This window comes from Callorhinchus milii, unplaced genomic scaffold (assembly GCF_018977255.1).
Source record: "Callorhinchus milii isolate IMCB2004 unplaced genomic scaffold, IMCB_Cmil_1.0 Scaffold1, whole genome shotgun sequence".
Lineage (NCBI taxonomy): Eukaryota > Metazoa > Chordata > Chondrichthyes > Chimaeriformes > Callorhinchidae > Callorhinchus > Callorhinchus milii.
Window position 1 is genome coordinate 33,864,124 of NW_024704742.1, and position 20,234 is coordinate 33,884,357.

Genomic DNA, 20,234 nt, shown 5'->3' on the forward strand with positions numbered 1-20,234 from the left:
CAACAGGCGTTCCTCTGTGGGTCGACATCAAGAGGTTTGACTTCAGTGGAACAGAAAGATTTGAGACGTGCCCATCAACTATATACCACCTCATCTAGACCCACTAAATTGGTATCAAAAGAAAAACAGCTGGATTACCACAAGCCCACTGTGAAACCGGCTCCTACTGTCCCATTCTCCCTCTGTCCCTCTACACTATACTTGTCCAGTCATAACTTTTACTCACAGTATTTCTTTCCTGGGTGATTCACTTCAGTATCACCTCCATTTTCTATCGTTCTTTCCTGAACTGACTCGCACGAGGTTCTGGCTTTTCCACATTTCCTTCCTGTTTCAACTCTTTCTCAATCACAGTTTCTTTTTCCATCTCAGCAAGATAATTTGCATATTCTACACAGTAATTTTGGGTCAGCAGATATTTGCTGTGGCTAATTAATAATAATACTTGTGTGTTAAACAGCCTGCTGTACCCCACCAACATTTACTTCACTCAACAAAACTATGTATGTACATCAGAGCATAGTTCAAAATTAAACACCAGATTTTTACTCTACATTAATGACGTCAAAAAGGTACAAAGGACCAATGCAGTCCATCTAGTACTTTTGATGCAGTCAATGGAATCAAACTGATTCAGCATTCGCATTCTGCCAAGAGTCCACAAACCAGTGTTTGAATACTGCAGACCAGTCCAATGTCACAGCAAATAAAGATGCAAACAACCTTTACAGTAAACAATAAATATTATCACAAATTGTTTTAAAAACATAAATCCCTAATGTAAAAGCTGCTCATCAGTCAGCTGATTGTGGCTAATTTACAATATGGACTTGTATAGTGCTTTCAATGTAGGCAGAATATGTTAACATGCTTTACAAAGATGAAGTGAACATCACTGACTTACTGATCATTGTTCACAATGTTAGAAAAAAAAACCTTGTTTTGATTCTACTACATCAGGGACTGGATGAGTGCAACCATCCTGCAGCTGAACATGGACAAGATGGAAGCCATACGCCTTGGCTCCAGTCAACATCTTCACTCCTATGGATCTAAACTCCTCAACCTCACCGAACCAGCGTGAAACCTAGGCATCCGGTTTGACTCCCACCTGACCTTCCTCCCCCACATCCGGACCCCGACCAGGACTGTCTTCTTACATCTTCGCCACATTGCCCACCTCTGACCATACCTTAACCCAAATGCAGCCGAAACGCTCGTGTATGCATTTGTCACCTCCCACCTGGATTACTCAATCGCACTTCTCGCCGGTCTCCCCAGCTCCACCATTCACAAGATCAGCTCAGTCACAACTCTGCTGCCCGCATACTGACCCGGACCAAACTCTGTACCCACATCTCATCAGTTCTGGTCAGGCTCCACATCACCGAACAGATTGACTTTAAGATCCTCACACTCATTTTCAAATCCATTCACTCCCTGGCACCTCCCTACCTCTCCAACCTCCTCACTCCCCAGTCCAACACCCGGCGCCTCCACTCGACTGGCATCGGCCTCCTGCGTGTCCCTTGCACCCTCCACCCCACCATTGGAGGTTGTGCTTTCAGCCATTATGCCCCGAAACTGTGGAACACTCTCTCTCAATCCCTCCGCTTTGCTCTCTCTCTCCCCTTTTCCAAATCCTGCCTGAAAACCTTCCTTTTCGACCATACGGTCACCTACCCCCACCCCCCCACCCGGCTTGGAGTCGGGCTCTGTCATTGTTAAGCCCTCTGAGACGCTACGCTGAGTTGAGGGCGTTATACAAGTGCAAGTTGTTGTTATTATACAAATTACAGATGCAATTTGGTATGAGTAATCAAGAATATCACACAATATATTGGTACAACATTAAAACTCATCTTGCGTGAATTTTCCTTTAATGTATTAATAATACTCAATAAGTGCGTGATATTCACCACTACGCCCCCAAAACTCTGCAGCACTCTTCCGCTATCCCTCCTCCACCTTGCCCCTTCCTTCCCCATCTTCAGGTCGCGCCTATTTGACCGTAACTACGGGTAACTCTCCCTCTCCACGGCTCAGATTGTGCTCCCCCACTGTCAAGCGCTCTGGGATACTACATAAATGTATGTTGCTGTTGTGGTAAAGTTCTACTCACAAGTACAAAGTTTTATTCACAATTCAATGAGCGCAGAATCCACCAAATAGCAAAAATCTAGTCACTCATTTTATTTAGTTGTACCTTTTTGTGGAATTATTTCCCAAAATTACATTAAAACTTACATGAGTCACATTAGTCGGGACTGTATTTAATATTACTTACACGGAGTCCGAGTTGCAGGCAAACTGTCCAGACTGTATAAAATCAGATTTAATCAATAATCTACACTGTGCATGCGCAATTCAATGCAGCTGGTATGTAGGCATATGTTAGTTCATCACTGCAGCTGGTAGATGCACGCGCAGTGACGGGTCAAAACTACTTTTCCTGCAATTCAATGTGTCTTGACCCATCGCCACATGTGCACGTAGACGTATTGGGAGTTTTCTCATTGATACTTGTGATAAACTTTTAAAAAGTAAACTAGGTTAGGCTGTACAAACTACATAAACCATACAGGTTGCACCTTAAAAGAGGCTTAAGGACAGTTTTGCCCAATTCCTGAACAAACAACCCAAGATATGTAGTGACGAGGAGTCAGGTAAGAAATAAACTCAAGAACAATCTCCCTCTTATTTCTGTTCAGATTGTGTCAAGAGAGGAGAACGTAAATATGTAACATTGAAACACGAAACACCAAAAGTGATGCCTTACATTTAAAACAACTGGTTTTGAATGGCCATATTGTAACATTTTGGTTGCAATTGCAATAGGGACGAATGAACTGCACTCGACAGGACTTAACGTGTGGGAAACGACTCCAGCAAACACGAGCTGGGACTTGATTAACAAAAAGGGGGGGAAAGAAAAACACTCACAGCTCAATTCTTTTAACAGGAAAGATGAACGCACGTCCCTAACACATTTATTTATTTATGCATTCATGAATTTTTTTTAAAAAAAAGCCCATATACACCCATTATATCCTGAAGGGTGTGTGGCAAAGTATAACCGGAGTGGCTGTTTTTATACGGTCGGGGTTGCATTGAACCAGATGTGTAAACTCCTGTGCACATCTGTAGTCCCGACTGCCAATGAGAAGTGCAAGTACTTGCACCTGGTAACTGCCCCTCTGACTGGGGGAGAGGAGGAGGAGGAGGGGGAGAGGAGGAGGGGAGACAACATGGAGTCCTGTAGCTCAGTGGTTAGAGCACTCGCTTTGCAAGTGAGAGACCTGAGTTCAATTCCAGTCAGGGCGAAACCTTGGGCAAGTTTCCTTACTCCACACAGAGCCTAATAATAATCCCTCCAAAAAACCAAAACAATAATAAATTGGTCATTTTCAATCTACGACTGTTTGTGGGACATTGCTGTGCGCAATTGGCTGCCGCGTTCGCCCACAAATATACAGTCAATTCACTTTACAGTCTGTTCTGTGAAGCGCTTTGGGACGTCCTCCCGACGTGAAAAGCGCTCTATCAAATGCAAGGATTATTATTATCATAAAGGCACAAGGCAACACCTCACACATTTAGCAACGAAGCAATAATAATGACAGTAATAATAATAATAATAATAATGATGATGATGATGATGATGATGAAGTGCATTGGTGCAAATTAACCGAAGCACTCACCCTCCGCCTCGCTGGATCCTGTTGGCCTCTTTCCTAAACAACCCGAAGCACTGAGCCCAGCAGTTGCCCATCGCGCATACTGCACCGCACCTCTCTCTCTCTCTCTCTGTGTGTGTGTGTGTGTCTGTGTGTGTGTGTGTGTCTGTGTGTGTGTGTGTGTCTGTGTGTGTGTGTGTGTCACCGGGTGAGCAGGAAGCACAGCACTGAGGACACCGCGTCCGTGCGACCCCGGCGGCGGGGGGTGAGGGGGGAAGGGCGAGCCACCCAGGCCTGGCGGGAGGAAGATAAATAAGCGGCCATGTATTTAGAGGAGGAGAGAGAAGGGAGAAGGGAGACCACAGCGCTGCAGCCACACACACCCGCTGCCTCCTCCTCCTCCCTCCCTCCCGGGGACACGCGCTCCGGGACACGTCCGTCCGCCCGTCCGCCCGTCCTCACCATTGTCGCGTCACGTCCGGGAGCGCACACCCCGCCCCCGACCCCGCTCGCCGCGCTACACCAGGGCCACCGGAGAGGGCGCTGTCACCCGCTCACACCCACCGCGCTACACCAGAGAGGGCGCTGTCACCCGCTCACGCCCACCGCGCTACACCGCGCTACACCAGAGAGGGCGCTGTCACCCGCTCACACCCACCGCGCTACACCAGAGAGGGCGCTGACACCCGCTCACACCCACCGCGCTACACCAGAGAGGGCGCTGACACCCGCTCACACCCACCGCGCTACACCGGAGAGGGCGCTGACACCCGCTCACACCCACCGCGCTACACCAGAGAGGGCGCTGACACCCGCTCACACCCACCGCGCTACACCGGAGAGGGCGCTGACACCCGCTCACACCCACCGCGCTACACCGGAGAGGGCGCTGACACCCGCTCACACCCACCGCGCTACACCAGAGAGGGCGCTGACACCCGCTCACACCCACCGCGCTACACCAGAGAGGGCGCTGTCACCCGCTCACACCCACCGCGCTACACCAGAGAGGGCGCTGACACCCGCTCACACCCACCGCGCTACACCGGAGAGGGCGCTGACACCCGCTCACACCCACCGCGCTACACCAGAGAGGGCGCTGACACCCGCTCACACCCACGCGCTACACCGGACCGAGAGGCGCTGTCACCCGCTCACACCACGCGCTACACCGGAGAGGGCGCTGACACCCGCTCACACCCACCGCGCTACACCGGAGAGGGCGCTGTCACCCGCTCACACCCACCGCGCTACACCAGAGAGGGCGCTGACACCCGCTCACACCCACCGCGCTACACCGGAGAGGGCGCTGACACCCGCTCACACCCACCGCGCTACACCAGAGAGGGCGCTGACACCCGCTCACACCCACTGCGCTACACCAGGGCCACCGGAGAGGGCGCTCACCCGCTCACACCCACCGCCACCAGAGAGGGCGCTGACACCCGCTCACACCCACCGCGCTACACCGGAGAGGGCGCTGACACCCGCTCACACCCACCGCGCTACACCAGAGAGGGCGCTGACACCCGCTCACACCCACTGCGCTACACCAGGGCCACCGGAGAGGGCGCTGTCACCCGCTCACACCCACCGCGCTACACCAGGGCCACCGGAGAGCAGCTGCTGGTGGGAGCCGTGGCTCAATGTGCAGGGAAGTGTGTGCAGGCTGTGGGCAGTGAGACTGTAGCTGATAAGACTCGCCGCAGCGGCAACAAAATGACAGCGGTATATAGCGCCGGCGTTGGGGGAAGATGAGCAAATGGGGTTTTGCTTGGAACGGAGTCGGCCGAGATGTCAAAACCGAGTCACTCCTCTGTTGCTGAGCCAGAACGGTCCTCAGCAATTCAGGGAAGTCCCTGTCGGCAGAGCAGACCTGACGTGTCGGCGGGAAATGAATGCAAATACGTTCCTCCACACTCTCAAACCTGTGCCAAAAATTATATCTGTAATGTGCAACAAAAAGTGCGTTCTTCGCTGTTGCAGCCGGTAAAAACAGCCCAACCGCTGCCGGTGTTTCCCTGGATTGGATTGTGCAATAACTGTGTTCTGTGAAGCGCTTTGGGACGTCCTCCCGATGTGAAAAGCGCTATATCAAATGCAAGGATTATTATTATTATTATTCTTTGTAGTGCCCTCTGTGATGGTGGCGGTGGTGGAGGTGGAAGAGGATGGTTCCACTAGATGTTGGTTGACCGGTAACTGAGGGTAGGGAGTCATCCCATTGAACTCCTGTGATCCCTGCAAGCTGAAACTCAACGTGTCAGATGGTCCTCGCTGGACAAGCAGTGGGAAGCTCACCAGCCAGCTCTCGCCAATGATTACACACACACTTGTACCTCATCCCTAACACCAGAGTTACCAGAGAGGGCACTACACATGTTGCAAACTCCCAGCAGGGAAACTAATCTCCAAATAATTTCAATAAAAATGTGACATGAATTGTACTTCTGCACAAGCTTTCCAAGAAACAACAAAACAGGTTATTTTCCACTTATCTACTGGTTATGACTGATAATAATAATAATAATCCTTGCATTTGATATAGCGCTTTTCACATCGGGAGGACGTCCCAAAATACTTCACAGAATACACTGTAAAGTGAACTGACTATATTTGTGGGCAAACGCGGCAACCATTGTGCACAGCAATGTCCCACAAAATGACCAATTTATTATTGTTTTTGGAGGGATTATTATTAGGCGTGTGGAGTAAGGAAACTTGCCCAAGGTTTCGCCCTGCCTGGAATTGAACTCAGGTCTCTCTTCTAAACGTTGCCCAGAATATTTTATTCACCACCACAAATAGCTACCGAAGCTTAGTGCATAACAGCGTTTAAAATGCAACTGGTTAAATCTTGAAGCAAAACAGTAAAGGATATTGGGAAAGAATAGAGGAATTTAACTTCATTATTTTTATAATAGCAATTATGGGTGCTGACTCTGCTATCTTTCCTGCCAATGTTAGCAAACAAGTTGAGACTAATGAATAGATTTTTAAAAATCAAGTGAGAGAAAGATATGGTTGGCCTTAATGACATGACCATTTCAGACAAAGTATTGAGTTTGTGATAGTTCCAACATCTCCTGTTAATCCTGCAAGCCAAAGCCCTGATGGATAGGATGGCTCTAGCTGGACAAACTATGGGAAAGCTTGGTGGACAGCAATATCAATGGCAAGCTATGCAGTTTTAACTGGTTAGACTCCAGCAGTTATAACTGGTTAGACTCCAGCAGTTACCCCAACACGCAGTGTGGTGTCCTCAAGCCTAGCTCTTGGCAACCTGCGCTTAAAACCTTCCGGAATTAGATTAGCAAGATGCTTCCCTCCAGGGAGAGTGCATATCCCGTTCCAACAATCCATCTGTGGGACTTCCATGTGTAAATGGGATGCATGGAAATCTGTTTGGTTTGGATACTCTTAAGCATGGTGACGGGTTTCCATATGTGTCAGACACATGGCGTTCCCCTCCCAAAGAAAAAATGCCATCTGTCAAGGGCAGGATTAATCCCTCACTTGATGGATGACAGAAACAAGCAACTCCCTGCGAGGTGATCTAAGTTTGTAATATTATCCAAAGTGACGAGTTGCACGGTTCTGGTCAATTGAAGGATCATGGCGTGGCCTCCCGCCCTTTCCAGTTACAGCAAAGGGCGGGAGGTCATAGTGCAGCCCTCCAGTAGACCAGAGGCTTCTGATGCATCCGATCATGAGCACCCCACCTCTGCTGAGCATCCACACCACAGGATAGGGGGGGAGGCCTCTGTGATACAAGGTACCAGATTATAGGACAAGTTAACCAATTAATTTTACGGTGCAAGTACTTATAAGAATTTCTACAATGCAGAGTTACGTGTTAAGCAGTCCCTTATTAACATTTTTAATGAAAAGCATGTAGGATATTTGACAGCCTGATGAATTAAGTGATAATGAGTTAATAAGTCAGTTGAGTTCACTGTATGCAATTCCAGATAGCACAGTGGAAGAAGCATTAAACAGCATTTCCCCCCACCCACCCCACCCAACTGCATGTTGCATGCCTGATAATAATCCCTGAAAAAAAAATTGGTCATTTCAATCTATGACTGCTTGTGGGACACTGCTGTGCACAATTGGCTGCCACATTTCACCCACAAATATACAGTCAATTCACTTTACAGTCTATTCTGTGAAGCGCTTTGAGACGTCTAGAACATGTGAAAAGCACTATATCAAATGCAAAGATTATTATTATGCTAAATGGAGCACTATTCTTTCTTCAGAACCTTAAAGGCAGTAACTGTTAAACTAAAGCAGGTGCAAGTAGATAGAGCTGTTTCAGCCAAACTTTCATACAGATGATTCAACTTTGAATCACTCGCACAATGAATCACTCGCACAAATATAATTTAATTCCGTCGGGCATGATTAATGTAAACAGCAAAATAACAATCAACAATATTCTACTTTAGCCTCATGTGTCTTTTCCTTTTAAAAAAAAGAAATTATGAATGTGAATAGCTTAGACACAGTAAAATGTCATTTAGTTACCAACATTTATAGCATTCTCATCTCCAGCAGCTGCTCCAAAATAATCAGAGCAATTATAGCTGCTTAACAATACGGTGAATCCCTGCTGCGCCCCTTACAGATGTTAAAACAGGGCCAATTCTGACAAATCTGTTCTTAGTTTTTCTATTGCTTGATAAACAATCCATTGTTTTCTAACCAAAAGGTTGCTCACGGGGTGGGGGCAAAGCCCTAATGGGTCAGTTGGCCCTATCTGGACAAGAAGCAAGAATCTAACCAGACTGTGCTTTCTAGCTGTGCAATTTCAGTTGGTTAAACTCTAGCACGCACAAGCTTTGACTCTTGCCAACCACCACCTAACTCTGGATTTAGGTGAGCAGGGTGCGTCCCTTCGGGGAGAGTGCACAATGCATTTCGGCCAAGGAAATTTCTGTGTGTTGATGGCATGGATGGAACTCTCGCTTGGTTTGGATACTCTTAAGCGTGGTGACTGTTTTTTGCATGTGTTGCACACTAGGGTGACCAAAAAAAAAAATCCTTTCATAATTTTAAACCCAACCAGGTGCCTCTATCCTCCTATACTTGGGGAGTGCTGCGTTATCAGAGGTGCAGTCTTCAGTTGAGACATTAACATAGGGGACTGTTCAGATGTATGTTAAAGATGTGGGAACTTTCATGTTAGGACATCCCAAAACACCTCACAGTGTTGGAGGGAAAGATGACTGAAAAAATAGTCTAAGAGGTTCTGTAGAAATATTGTGCCAATTAAAGTGAAGAAATTACTAAAACGGCCGCAATGTCGCAATGGCTTTGAACAAGGAAATCCTGTTTGGCATCCAGAGCGGCCCAAAAAACTGAGCAATAACATTAGTTAGTGCCAACATCAGACACAAACACACACATGCATTGAGTGGTTCCAAACATTTAAGCAGTAATGTGATTTTCATTGGCACATGAAGTTCGCTGTGTCATTTTACATAATGAAAACACTATGCAATCATTTAGGATCCAGTAAAAATGAGAGGCACAAGAACCCAAAACACAAATGAGCTCAAATGTTCGTCTTTTTTTCCTTTCTAGATGGCTCTTCCCCATCAAGTACAGAAGTATCTGAAACTACAGAATTAAAATGTTTTATCAAACATTTTCCACTTAGCAACAGGCCTAGCAGTATTAAGCAAACTGTCTTTGTTTGGACCCTATTTGCACTAAAACTGCTCATCAGCTTCAGACTCCAGGTTTTAGTGCAACTATATGATCCAGATCAGATCCTTCCAGTTAAACCTGGAAGCATTTGTACAGCATACAAACAGTTTACAAAAACACTTAACTAGAATTAACAAAAAAACAGTAAGAGATATTTTGATACATTAAGAAATCTAACAGAAGTACTTGATGGTACAAGTCCCTTACTCCACAAAAATACACATTTGTTTTCAATTAGTATCCTTAAAAAATACACTGAAGCATTCATGTGCTTACTGAAATATTTATAGCAATTTTCCCCCAATAATTGGCATTTAACAAAAATCTTATCATTCAATACCTGATTGAACAGTCTGCTGCAACTCACTTACAAAAACATTTTCATTACCTAATGTTTAGTTCCATGCATACTGCCAAAACTCAAAGGAAACAAAATCCACAGATAAATATAGATATCCACTGAATCTACTTTAAAGCCGGTTCAGATGGGTATGAAGGAATCCAAACAAAACCAAAGGGAGGGGAGAAAAAGAAAACATCAATAAAAGTATTTCACTCAACATAATATACTTTACAGAAATATACTTTACAGAAGACACAAATCTGGTACTGTATACAAATTGCTTGCATATGTTTTACAAAAGGATTTACAGTTATTAACAAGAGTTTTTATCTACAAACTACATAATGCAAACATATATTTCATGCCCTGAGCTTTTCTGAACTATTCTGGGATATTTGAAGAATCTTTAGCTTAATTCTGCTTAAAACTAAACATTTTAATATATTCAATAGAATTACAACATTTTAGCCCAAACCTTGAAAATATTGCATGTTTTTTGCAACACAATAAAAAAACTAATTTCCTCTTTTTCAGTTGTAAATACCAATACACCATATCTATCTGGGTATTTTGCATATTTTGACATGTAAGTAGCATACAGTATTTATAAATGTATGTACACAATTAAGAATTCATTACAAATTCTGAACATAATTATATAGCATTTACAAACAAGGTAAACAAGATTTCATACATTCTTTTTAGAAAATGTCCTCCTATCCATGGATGAAAACAATAACAAGGCTGAGAGCTCCCACCAAAGTTAAAGCTTGTAATCCAAGAAAACCCAACATGAACCAAAAGAAAACGATTACAATAGGTTCCACATCATATGTCCCCAATTCCATTCTTGAGAAGCCGGCATTGAGTAGACATTTGTTGAGCTCGCCAAAGAGTGTTCCCATTTTTTTACAGTCATCATTCGAGCGTTCTGTGGCAATTTCTCCATCCTCCACTGCAACCTATTTAGGAAAGAGTACAATGCTATCAGCAGGTTTGCCACTTGTGTACAACCCCCCTGTTCAAACTTTAATACACAAATACATTCAACTGTATTTAATTGCAGAGCAACTTAACATCATGTCAGCTTGGCCCATTTGATAGCATTCCTGCCTTTGGGTTAGAAGATTGTAGGTTCAAACCCCACATCAGGACTTTAAGCAGCCTGGACTCACAGTCCAGACTGACACCCCAGCTCAGTGTTGGGGGTGGGGGGGGGTTGGGGGGCAGCTAGTGTGGCATTGGCTAAAGTCAGATGTGATGTCAAACTAATGTCTGTCTGTTCAGGTGCCTAAAAAAACCATGACACTATTTGGAGGGCAATTCTCTATCTTATCCAACAATTAGAATCATAGAATCATACAGCACAGAAAGAGGCCATTCGGCCCATCATGTCTGCGCCGGCTCCTAAAAGAGCAATCCAACTCAATCCCACTGGCCCGCTTTCTCTCCATAGCCCTGCAATCCTGTCCTCCTCAAATACCCATCTACTTCTCTCTTAAAATTTGTTATTGAATCAGCTTCCACTACCCTTTCAGGTAATGCATTCCAGATCCAAACAACTCGCTGGATGAAAACATTTTTCCTAACCTCCCCTCGGTTTCGTTTAACAACGATCTTAAATCGGTGTCCTCAGGTTACAGACTCACATGCCAGTGGAAACAGTTTTTCCCGGTTCAACCTATTAAATCCTCATGATCTTGAAAACCTCTATTAAATCCCCTCTTAATCTTCTCTGCTCTAGGGAGAATAATCCTAGTTTTGCTAACCTCTCCTCATAACTAAGGTCGTTCATTCCTGGTACCATCCTGGTAAACCTCTTTTGCATCCTCTCCAATGCCCTAACATCTTTCCTAAAGTGCAGTGCCCAGAACTGAATGCAGTACTCCAACTGAGGCCTTACCAGCATTTTATAAATATTCAACATAACCTCCTGACTTTTGAATTCTATGCCCCTATTTATAAAGCCTAGTATCCCGTATGCCTTTATAACAGCTTTATCTACCGGTCCTGCCACCTTCAGAGATTTGCTTATGTGGACCCCCATGTCTCTCTGTTCATTTGTCACCTCAGCATATAATAATATGGGATACCGGTGTGCACAAACAACTATGTTTGCCTACAAATAATAATAAAATAAATAATAATCCTTGCATTTGATATCTTCGAAATCACATCTTCGAAATTTCTTAAAGCGCTTCAGAATATGCTGTAATTTGAATTGACTGTATATTTTGTGGGTGAAAATACACAAATCACTACAGTTTACGGTCATTACCATAAGCAGGTTTCAATCTTAAAGACCCAATATAAAATGCAGATGATATGCAAGAAGTTACTATTTTTGCAATAAATTAATCACATCAAAATAACAAATAAATGAACTAGATCATTTTGGATCATTTTAATATTGCGGTAAAAATCCAGATTAACATTGTAACTATAAAATACTCGTCTTATCTAACATTTCATAATCACAGTTCGGGAAATTAGACTTTTTGGTTGCTACTTTTCTTCTCTGTCCCTCCCCCTCCAGGGCTTTGGGTTCACAGGCACTGGTTAGCTTCCAGGACCTCGCCCTAATTGGCAATTTTTCATGGGCGAGTACAGATAATGATAACACATTTTTTTGAAAATCCAACCGTTTTCAGTGCATTTTCTAAACTCACTTTGGCCTTTTCATTCAGTGTAATATTTCTGCAGGGCAAGGGATCAATTTACCATATATTCCAAGTCCACTGAACTGCTAGGGCGTGAACAAGAATTACTGCTTTACAATGTTCTCACTCTCACACCTAGTCACAGAGAGGTAACACGAAACACACTGCGTGGATATACAGGAGAGTTCTACCCTACCCCCCACTCCCCGGGGTACCAAATTGAATGCAAATGAAAACATTCCAAATCCTACGCAAAAACTTCCCAAAAGAATTCAAGCATCAAACATGAAGAACTCCGAAATTATCAAATGATTTATGTTACACAAATACAATTAGCTACAATTTATTAGTTATAAGTATGCAATGTGGGCAAAACACCCTCAACCTTCTGGTGTTATGTAAGACCATCTCGCCCCAAACTCCAGACCAGGGAAGTCTGTGTTTGCCTTATAATAATAATATTTACATTTGGCAGCCGGTCTTAAAGCACTTTGAAGGATATACTGTGTGTTTTGTGCGCAAATGCTTTATATTGAAAAATTAATGCTCTAAAGCCCAAAACCAACACACTGAAATACTTCAACAATAACCGAGTTGTTCAGACATTGACTCACTGACATTGGGATGAATCATACTCTGATTGTTTAAAAATGGTGATCTTTTCCCATTCATAAAGATGTAATGAAAAGATCGCTGTTATTAAGCAACCATAGTATGATCGCTTAGGTTCTAGCCAGTCTGATATAATGACAATTCTTGTAGAAACAAACAGGAGTTAAGAAAAGCATTAATAAAAAAGGCATAAAAAAGACTGGAGAATGAGAAAGGAGTGCAAAATTAAAGAGAGATTAGAAAAAAATTAAATTGCACATTATATGATTAATGCTGGTGCTGCAGCCAGCATTGCAGTACAGTTTCACAGGAGTCAGTGCAAGATTATGATGGTACAAGTCAGCCGAATAGTGAGCACATCAGAATGGCACATATGGGGCATTTATTTGTAGAAGCAGATTTCAAAGTACAATGTCCTGAAATTCAAATAAAAAATAGCCAGTGTATGGTTCTTTCCCCTTAGCACACGACTATGCCTACAAGATTCATTTTGCCCAATAAAATCAATAAGCAACAAATTCTGCATCCAGATGTGTCTATATAAATAATGCTATTTATTTATAAATAAAGAAAGGTACAGTCTCAGATCAGCAACAAAGTACTCCAAGGTATCAGACTGGGTTCCCTTGGTGTCACTGTTGTAAAGTGTGCACACAGTGCAGATCTGTGGTGACAATTCATAGTTCAGGATGCTTTACTATTCACCTTCACATTTCTTGACCAATTTGATATTCCAAACTATCACTTGCCTTTCTGTCTGAATTAATTCTAGTTAGTGGACTCTAACTTGATAATGGCATACAACCAGATTTAGGAGATTAGTTACAATGCAAGTAAAGCTTTAAAAGCTACATTTAATCATTTTTCCAATGTTGCAAAGCCAGAACATTTAAACTTTCTTCAAAAATATTTTCATTAAATGATCAACATGTACCCATTTATCCCCATGCAACTGAGGCCTCGGATTTGACAGACAGCATGAATATAAAAGCACTATTTTACTATCAGTTGTATTCATTGAGGTTTTAAAGAAATTATATCCCTTATTGTAAATTATTATAGTTCCAATTGAACTGAACATGTTTTCATCTTGCCCATTTACACACCATGCATTTGTCAACATTTCAACCAAGATCATTCAGTAGCAGCAAAACAATGTGTACAACGTTAAATACAATAAATGTACCTGATTCTCTTGAGTACCCTCTGTAACAGTCTCATTCACATCTGAAATTGTTTTCTTAATAGCCTAAAGGTGATCAATAGGATGGAATGGAATGAATTAGATTCACAATTAACAAAACATGAGGTTGCCGGCCAAGTTTTAAGAGTCCGCAAAGCAACCTGCACACCACTGGACCTTACAAACATCTTTAAGGAGCTTCTTCCTCTTCTAATTCCATGCTGTTCAAAGCACTATTGTAAGTGCCCATTAGCTTGGGTTTTGGAGAAAAGCCAGCACAACTACGGGAATGGGCAGAACATTCTAGCAGTTTGATTCCAAAAGGGAAAAGTATGTATCCTTTTCAACTCTGACAGATCATTTCAGTTGTAAGTTACCTTATTTCAAAGGATACCATAAGATAATAATAATTCTTGCATTTGGTACATAGCGCCTTTCACATCACAAGGACATCCCAAAGTGCTTCACAGGATATACTGTAGAATGACTGGGACTTTTGTGGGTGAATGTCAATTTGCACACCAGTAATAATGTCTCACAAAAAACCATGGAGTGAATGAACAATTTTATTTTGGGAGATAGCTGGTGGAGAGATTCCCTTCTCTTTTTAAACATGCCATGGGATCTTTAACATCCACCTGGACACACAGTAGGTACCATAGTTTATCACCTCATCCGAAGGACATCACCACCAGCAACCCCAGCATGTTAGAGGCATATGGGTTCCCAGTTGCATTGCTGGGCGATATGACTTGGATTGCTGCGTGCAAATTGGCATATACCCACCAAAGCCAGTCATTAAGCAAGATGTTTCAAGGGCGAGTAGAAGAAGCAGAAAAAAGCTACAATATAGTAATCCTTCCATTTGATATAGCGCCTTATCACATCGTTGAGATGTCTCAAAGTGCTTCACAGAATATACTGTAGTGAATTAACTATGTATTTTGTGAGCGAATCGCGGCAGTCAATTGCACACAGCAGTGTCCCACAAACAGTCGTGGATTGAGTGATTTTTTTTTTTTTTAAAAGGATTATTACCGCAGGAAAAGTGACCCCCCCCAATCAACTAACAACCGGGTTCCTACTTACTGTCAGGCAAACAGAGGCATATGGAGTAAGGAGACTTGCCTAACGTTTCGCTCTGCCCGGGAATCAAACCCAGGCCCTCTCGCTTGCGAGGCGAGTGCTCTAACCACTAAGCTACAGGACTTCACACAGTTCAAGTCAAGTTGATGATTACCTTCAGAAAATGATTGAATAAATACCAGTTAAGTGTGAGATTAAAGGTTGTAAGGACAAGCAGAGATCTAAATAATCAAATGCACCTCTGAACATCAATGTTTCTGTGCTGCTGGGACCAGAAGACGTAATTTGTAACCAGCAACCAAGCGATTATAGATTTTAATTGTAAAGTTACTGTTGAAGAATTTATTTACGATTAGCATATCAATATATAATATAATCTTTTAAAGCCCTCCATGGTCTTGCCCCATCCTACCTTTCTAAACTTCTAAAATCTTACCAATCCGCTCTTTCCCTCTGCAGGTACTTCACATTCCTCACCCTGCTCACTGTACCAACGCAAGACCTTCTTCTTTGACCGCATCTTTGGTCATCTTGCCCCCTCCCTCCCCCCTTGGTCCCCATCCTTCTTGTATCCAATTCGCAGCTTGGGTGAAGATCCTTAATTGAACAGCACCTTGTGGTATGCTTCTGATGTGAAAGGCGTGATTTAAATGCAATTTGTTCTTGTTGTATTTTACTATATTTTCATTGTAAAGCACCCATCGAGGGATTTGCTTACTATTAACTGTTCATGATAATTCATGTTACCAGTACTCAAGGGCTTCTGAATTGCCAATCTGTAGGATCGCGCATGCATGTCCGGAACCGCCCGCCCCACAGTAACGTTGGATAAAAAGCGCGAGAAGCTTGGAGCCAGAAGCTTCAGTTTACACTGGAGAGGGTGTGTTTATAACGGATTCTGCTGATAAATTGCAGCCGCATTTTTCTATCGCCACAGCTTATGAGTTAGGTCAATCCCACTGGTCTGCACTATACTGCACAGTGCATGCCACAGATTCTTAGAACCTACTAGTGCTGCACAATACATTTATTGTGTAGTCTTTATTAAAAATCCAAACACGAGCGATTTAAACAAACCGATAATCAAACTGTCCCTGCAAGCAATGGGAGATCAGTGACTGATTGTGACTGATCCTCAGACTAGTCAGTTCTTGTTGGGAGGCAAAGACTTAGAACATTTATACTACAAAAGCTTTCAAACAAAAATTGTTTCAGCAATTAAAGCATGTTGAGATGAGAAATACAGCTAACTGAAGAGCCTGCATCACATGCTATATATATTTTTTACTTACTGATGTAATCGAATATCATCAGGAGCTTGCTGATGATGCACCAACACAAATAAGTTCCCCCCTCCCCACTCCCACTCAAAGTCACATTGAAAAATAATACTTCTGCAATCTACTTTCTAATTTACTATACAGGAACCACAAAATTGACCAGATTTGGAATGTTTTTCCCCTTATGATAAAGTAGCACAAACCAGGCCCCTTAACCAGGCTTGATGCCACAATAGGAAGACGGCTCACGTGGTATTCTGGAAAGGTGGAAATAAAATCAGCTGGAGGATCTTCTTCAACCTAACCTAAAACAATCCTCCACATTTACACAACACAAATAGATGAGGCATAGTAAGTATGGTAGTGAACTACAACTGGAGCCCTGTGAAGTTGTAAACGTAAATAAAGGCTAGCCAGAAACGCCCATCATAACCACCCAGCTATACTACACATTGGTATTTGAGAGAAAAATATATTATTATAGTTTCAAGTGCATAACTATTAGTTTCACTAAGAATTATATACAATTTTTCTACAAGTCTGTGCAAAGTATCAAGACAATGTATGAGGCTGTGCCACTACTCCTGTATACAGGATATATTAAATATTAATGCAGAAGAGCAGTAAATGGGGTAACTCTATTATTACTTCAATGGCCAGATGCTAGAGTTATAATAATAATAATCCTTGCTTTTGATATAGCGCTTTTCACGTCTTTTCGACGTCTCAAAGCGCTTCACTGAATAGACTGTAAAGTGAATTGACCGTATACTTATGGATGAAACGCGGCAGCCAACTGCACACAGCAGTGTTCCACAAACAGTTGTGGATTGAAGTGACCAATTTATTATTTTTTTTGTTTTGGAGGGATTATTATTAGGCGTGTAGAGTAAGGAAACTTGCCCAAGGTTTCGCCCTGCCTGGAATTGAACCCAGGTGTCTCGCTTGCAAGGCGAGTGCTCTAACCACTGAGCTACAGGACTCCACGTTGAGGACTACAAGAGCATTTTAAGAAAATGTTATACGTTAGTAAGTTGTGTAACAACGTAGCACTTCCTGTGAACTGTATAAAAACCACAAGAATAAGCATCAATGTAGGAACACAATGAACCAACCCACGCAGGTTCCTCCCTGTGCACACATTTTGAGGATACATTTTATTACACTCAAAGCAATGCAGACAAAATTAGAATTTTTTTTACAATATGCTCATTGGTGAAACCTTCCAGTTGTTTAAAAAATGCTCCTACATTTTGTTAATGCTATTTCACATTTACATTTGTAATAGGATTTAACAAACTCTCCAATAAGACCACCAACACACCTTTGGTTATTTTCAATACTGGTTTTCCTGTTTTTGGTAGGATTTCTTGGCAATCAAGGGATACAAATTTTCTTTCTAATTTAATCTCAAGCCTATTTTTATGTTTTGCTGAACATCTTATGGACCATAATGGAAGAATATTTTTTTGCTGGAAGGATTTTTCATGGGTCAGTCATGCATTTCACATATATATATATATATATATATATATAAAACCTTGATGCAGCCCAAAATAAAACACACCTGTAACAGGGCAGAGGCAGTACAGACCTCCACTCAAATGTTAAGATCACTATGTTCTCATACAATTTTCCTGTTACATACGTTATGTTACCACCCACCATTTATCCAATGAGATAACTTCCAGACATCAAAGGTAAATAAGGTGTGACACATGTACTACAAAGTAGGCTGTTAATTATTCATTGTGGTCAGTTTGCAATAGCTGAGCTGTTATCACAAGCCAACAGGTAATGTAAGTGGCAAAATGGGAAGGTATGTTTAAATCTCATAATTCTGTTTTGTTGTTTGAATACAATGCTTTTTAGGCTTCGATACTCACACAACCATCGATTATGTGTTACGTGTTGCTCAATGGTCGAATCTTTAGTATTCCAAATTCTGGCTGTAGTTTTGCTCAGCTGTCTCACTGCAGTACCTATTCATGCTTCAGGCTAGACATCGAGTGTCTGTGGGCTATATACCCTCAACAACACAGCAAAGCATCCAAACTCAATCCAGTCCCCACCCAAAAAAACACACCGTTGCATTTTCCAGCAGAGTCCACTTCAGAGCAACATGTCAGGAACCCTGGTTGACCTCACTCTCTTTCTGCCCCTCCACAGCTAATCCAACATACTGTATGTATATGGCTTTCTCATCACTACTGCTCCAGTGTACTCCTCAATGACTCTGTATTCTTCCTGGCTGGCAACACAAAATTTGCTAAAGCATTTATAGACACACTTGGGAGGTCATTTTCGCTGCTTTCCTCCAAATCTACAGTAACTATAACTCACTACACTTGAGAGTGAAATCCTGTGGAGTACTCTGAGCCACCCTGTCGGTGTGTGTGTGTGTGTGTATATATAAATAAATACAAATAATGATACCACATCAAATTCAAGGATTAAGGTCGCTTCAAACTACAAATCCCAAGTAGCAGCTCTCCCTCTCTATCACACAACCTCCTCTCCCCTCACACACAGCACTGGCAGCTCACATACTCACTCACTCACACGTGGCAATTTAAACATAATAATAATAATCCTTGCATTTGATATAGCGCTTTTCACGTCGGGAGGACGTCCCAAAGCGCTTCACAGAACACACTGTAAAGTGAATTGACTGTATATTTGTGGGCGAACGCGGCAGCCAATTGCGCACAGCAATGTCCCACAAACAGTCATAGATTGAAAATGACTAATTTATTATTGGTTTTGGTTTTGGAGGGATTATTATTAGGCTCTGTGTGGAGTAAGGAAACTTGCCCAAGGTTTCGCCCTCTGCCTGGAATTGAACTCAGGTCTCTCACTTGCAAAGCGAGTGCTCTAACCGCTGAGCTACAGGACTCCCACATATAAAACCTCACACGTTTCTCACAGACAGTTTGATGATTCGGGACTCTCTGGCGGTTTGGATGCGGAGTGAAAAAAGGTTATCTTTCACTTCTAATAATACATCGTTATATATATATACACAAACACACACACATATATATATATAGAGAGAGAGAGAGAGAGAGTTTGCATATTGCATTACAATAGTGGGATCAAATCACCCACTGAACTCACCCTCGAAACCTCCCGAGTTTATCCGACACGGTGAGACACAGTCACACATTAAAACACACACACCACACACACACACAGAGGTGCCTGTGACAAGCTGCCCCTGGCGCCCCAGCCCCAGCCCACCGCCCCACCACCTTTGCAGCAAGACTACGAAGCACAGAAAGTTCAAGGTTTAAACCCGGGGCTCAGCGGGGTCTGCATGGACATGCGGCACGTGCCCACCCCCCCCGGGGAGCGTGTGCACTGACTGATTGATTGCCTTACCTGCCCCTGTCCCTGTCCGCCTGAGCCCGGGGGCTGCGCGCCTGTGGCCATGTCTGAGTGCTGGAGCTGCCGCTGCCGCGCGCCCCGGGTGAGCCTGGTCAGCGCGCGCGCGCGCGCCCGCGGCGGCGGCCTCTGTGACGTCGGCTCCCGGGTGGGGGGGGACGACGACGACGGGGACGGACAAGGCCGGTTCCCTGGCAACCGCCTGATTGACAGCCGTTGATTGACGGCTCCCGGGTCCTCGCCCTCTCCGGGGCTCCCGCTCTCGACCGCGGCCGCAAAGGCTTTTGCTGAAGC

General features: G+C 43.3%; 2 protein-coding genes across 5 annotated transcripts in view; both read right to left on the bottom strand.

Annotated features, from left to right (window-relative positions):
• Positions 1-4,097, bottom strand: part of ap1ar (adaptor related protein complex 1 associated regulatory protein) — a 41,417-nt gene extending 37,320 nt beyond the window's left edge. Inside the window, exon 1 of one of the 3 annotated variants that reach the window (XM_007897002.2) lies at positions 3,702-4,097. In XM_007897002.2, coding sequence (XP_007895193.1) covers positions 3,702-3,772 — 71 coding nt within the window. In that variant the 5' untranslated portion in view covers positions 3,773-4,097. The remainder of the gene's footprint in view (positions 1-3,701) is intronic. The other 2 variants (XM_007897003.2, XM_007897004.2) reach the window with 2 other exon arrangements.
• A 4,995-nt stretch (positions 4,098-9,092) lies between these two features.
• fam241a (family with sequence similarity 241 member A) lies at positions 9,093-20,023 on the bottom strand. 2 transcript variants are annotated; one of them, XM_007896999.2, is made up of 4 exons: positions 19,938-20,023; positions 14,194-14,256; positions 10,430-10,697; positions 9,093-9,302 (listed from the first exon to the last, which is right to left on the bottom strand). In XM_007896999.2, exons 1-3 carry the CDS (start codon positions 19,986-19,988, stop codon positions 10,452-10,454), a joined length of 360 nt encoding a protein of 119 aa, XP_007895190.1. In that variant the 5' UTR covers positions 19,989-20,023; the 3' UTR covers positions 9,093-9,302; positions 10,430-10,451. The 2 variants fall into 2 exon arrangements, with proteins under 2 accessions (XP_007895190.1, XP_007895189.1); XM_007896998.2 differs by having other exon boundaries at positions 9,093-10,697.
• Between the last annotated feature and the right edge of the window lie 211 nt (positions 20,024-20,234).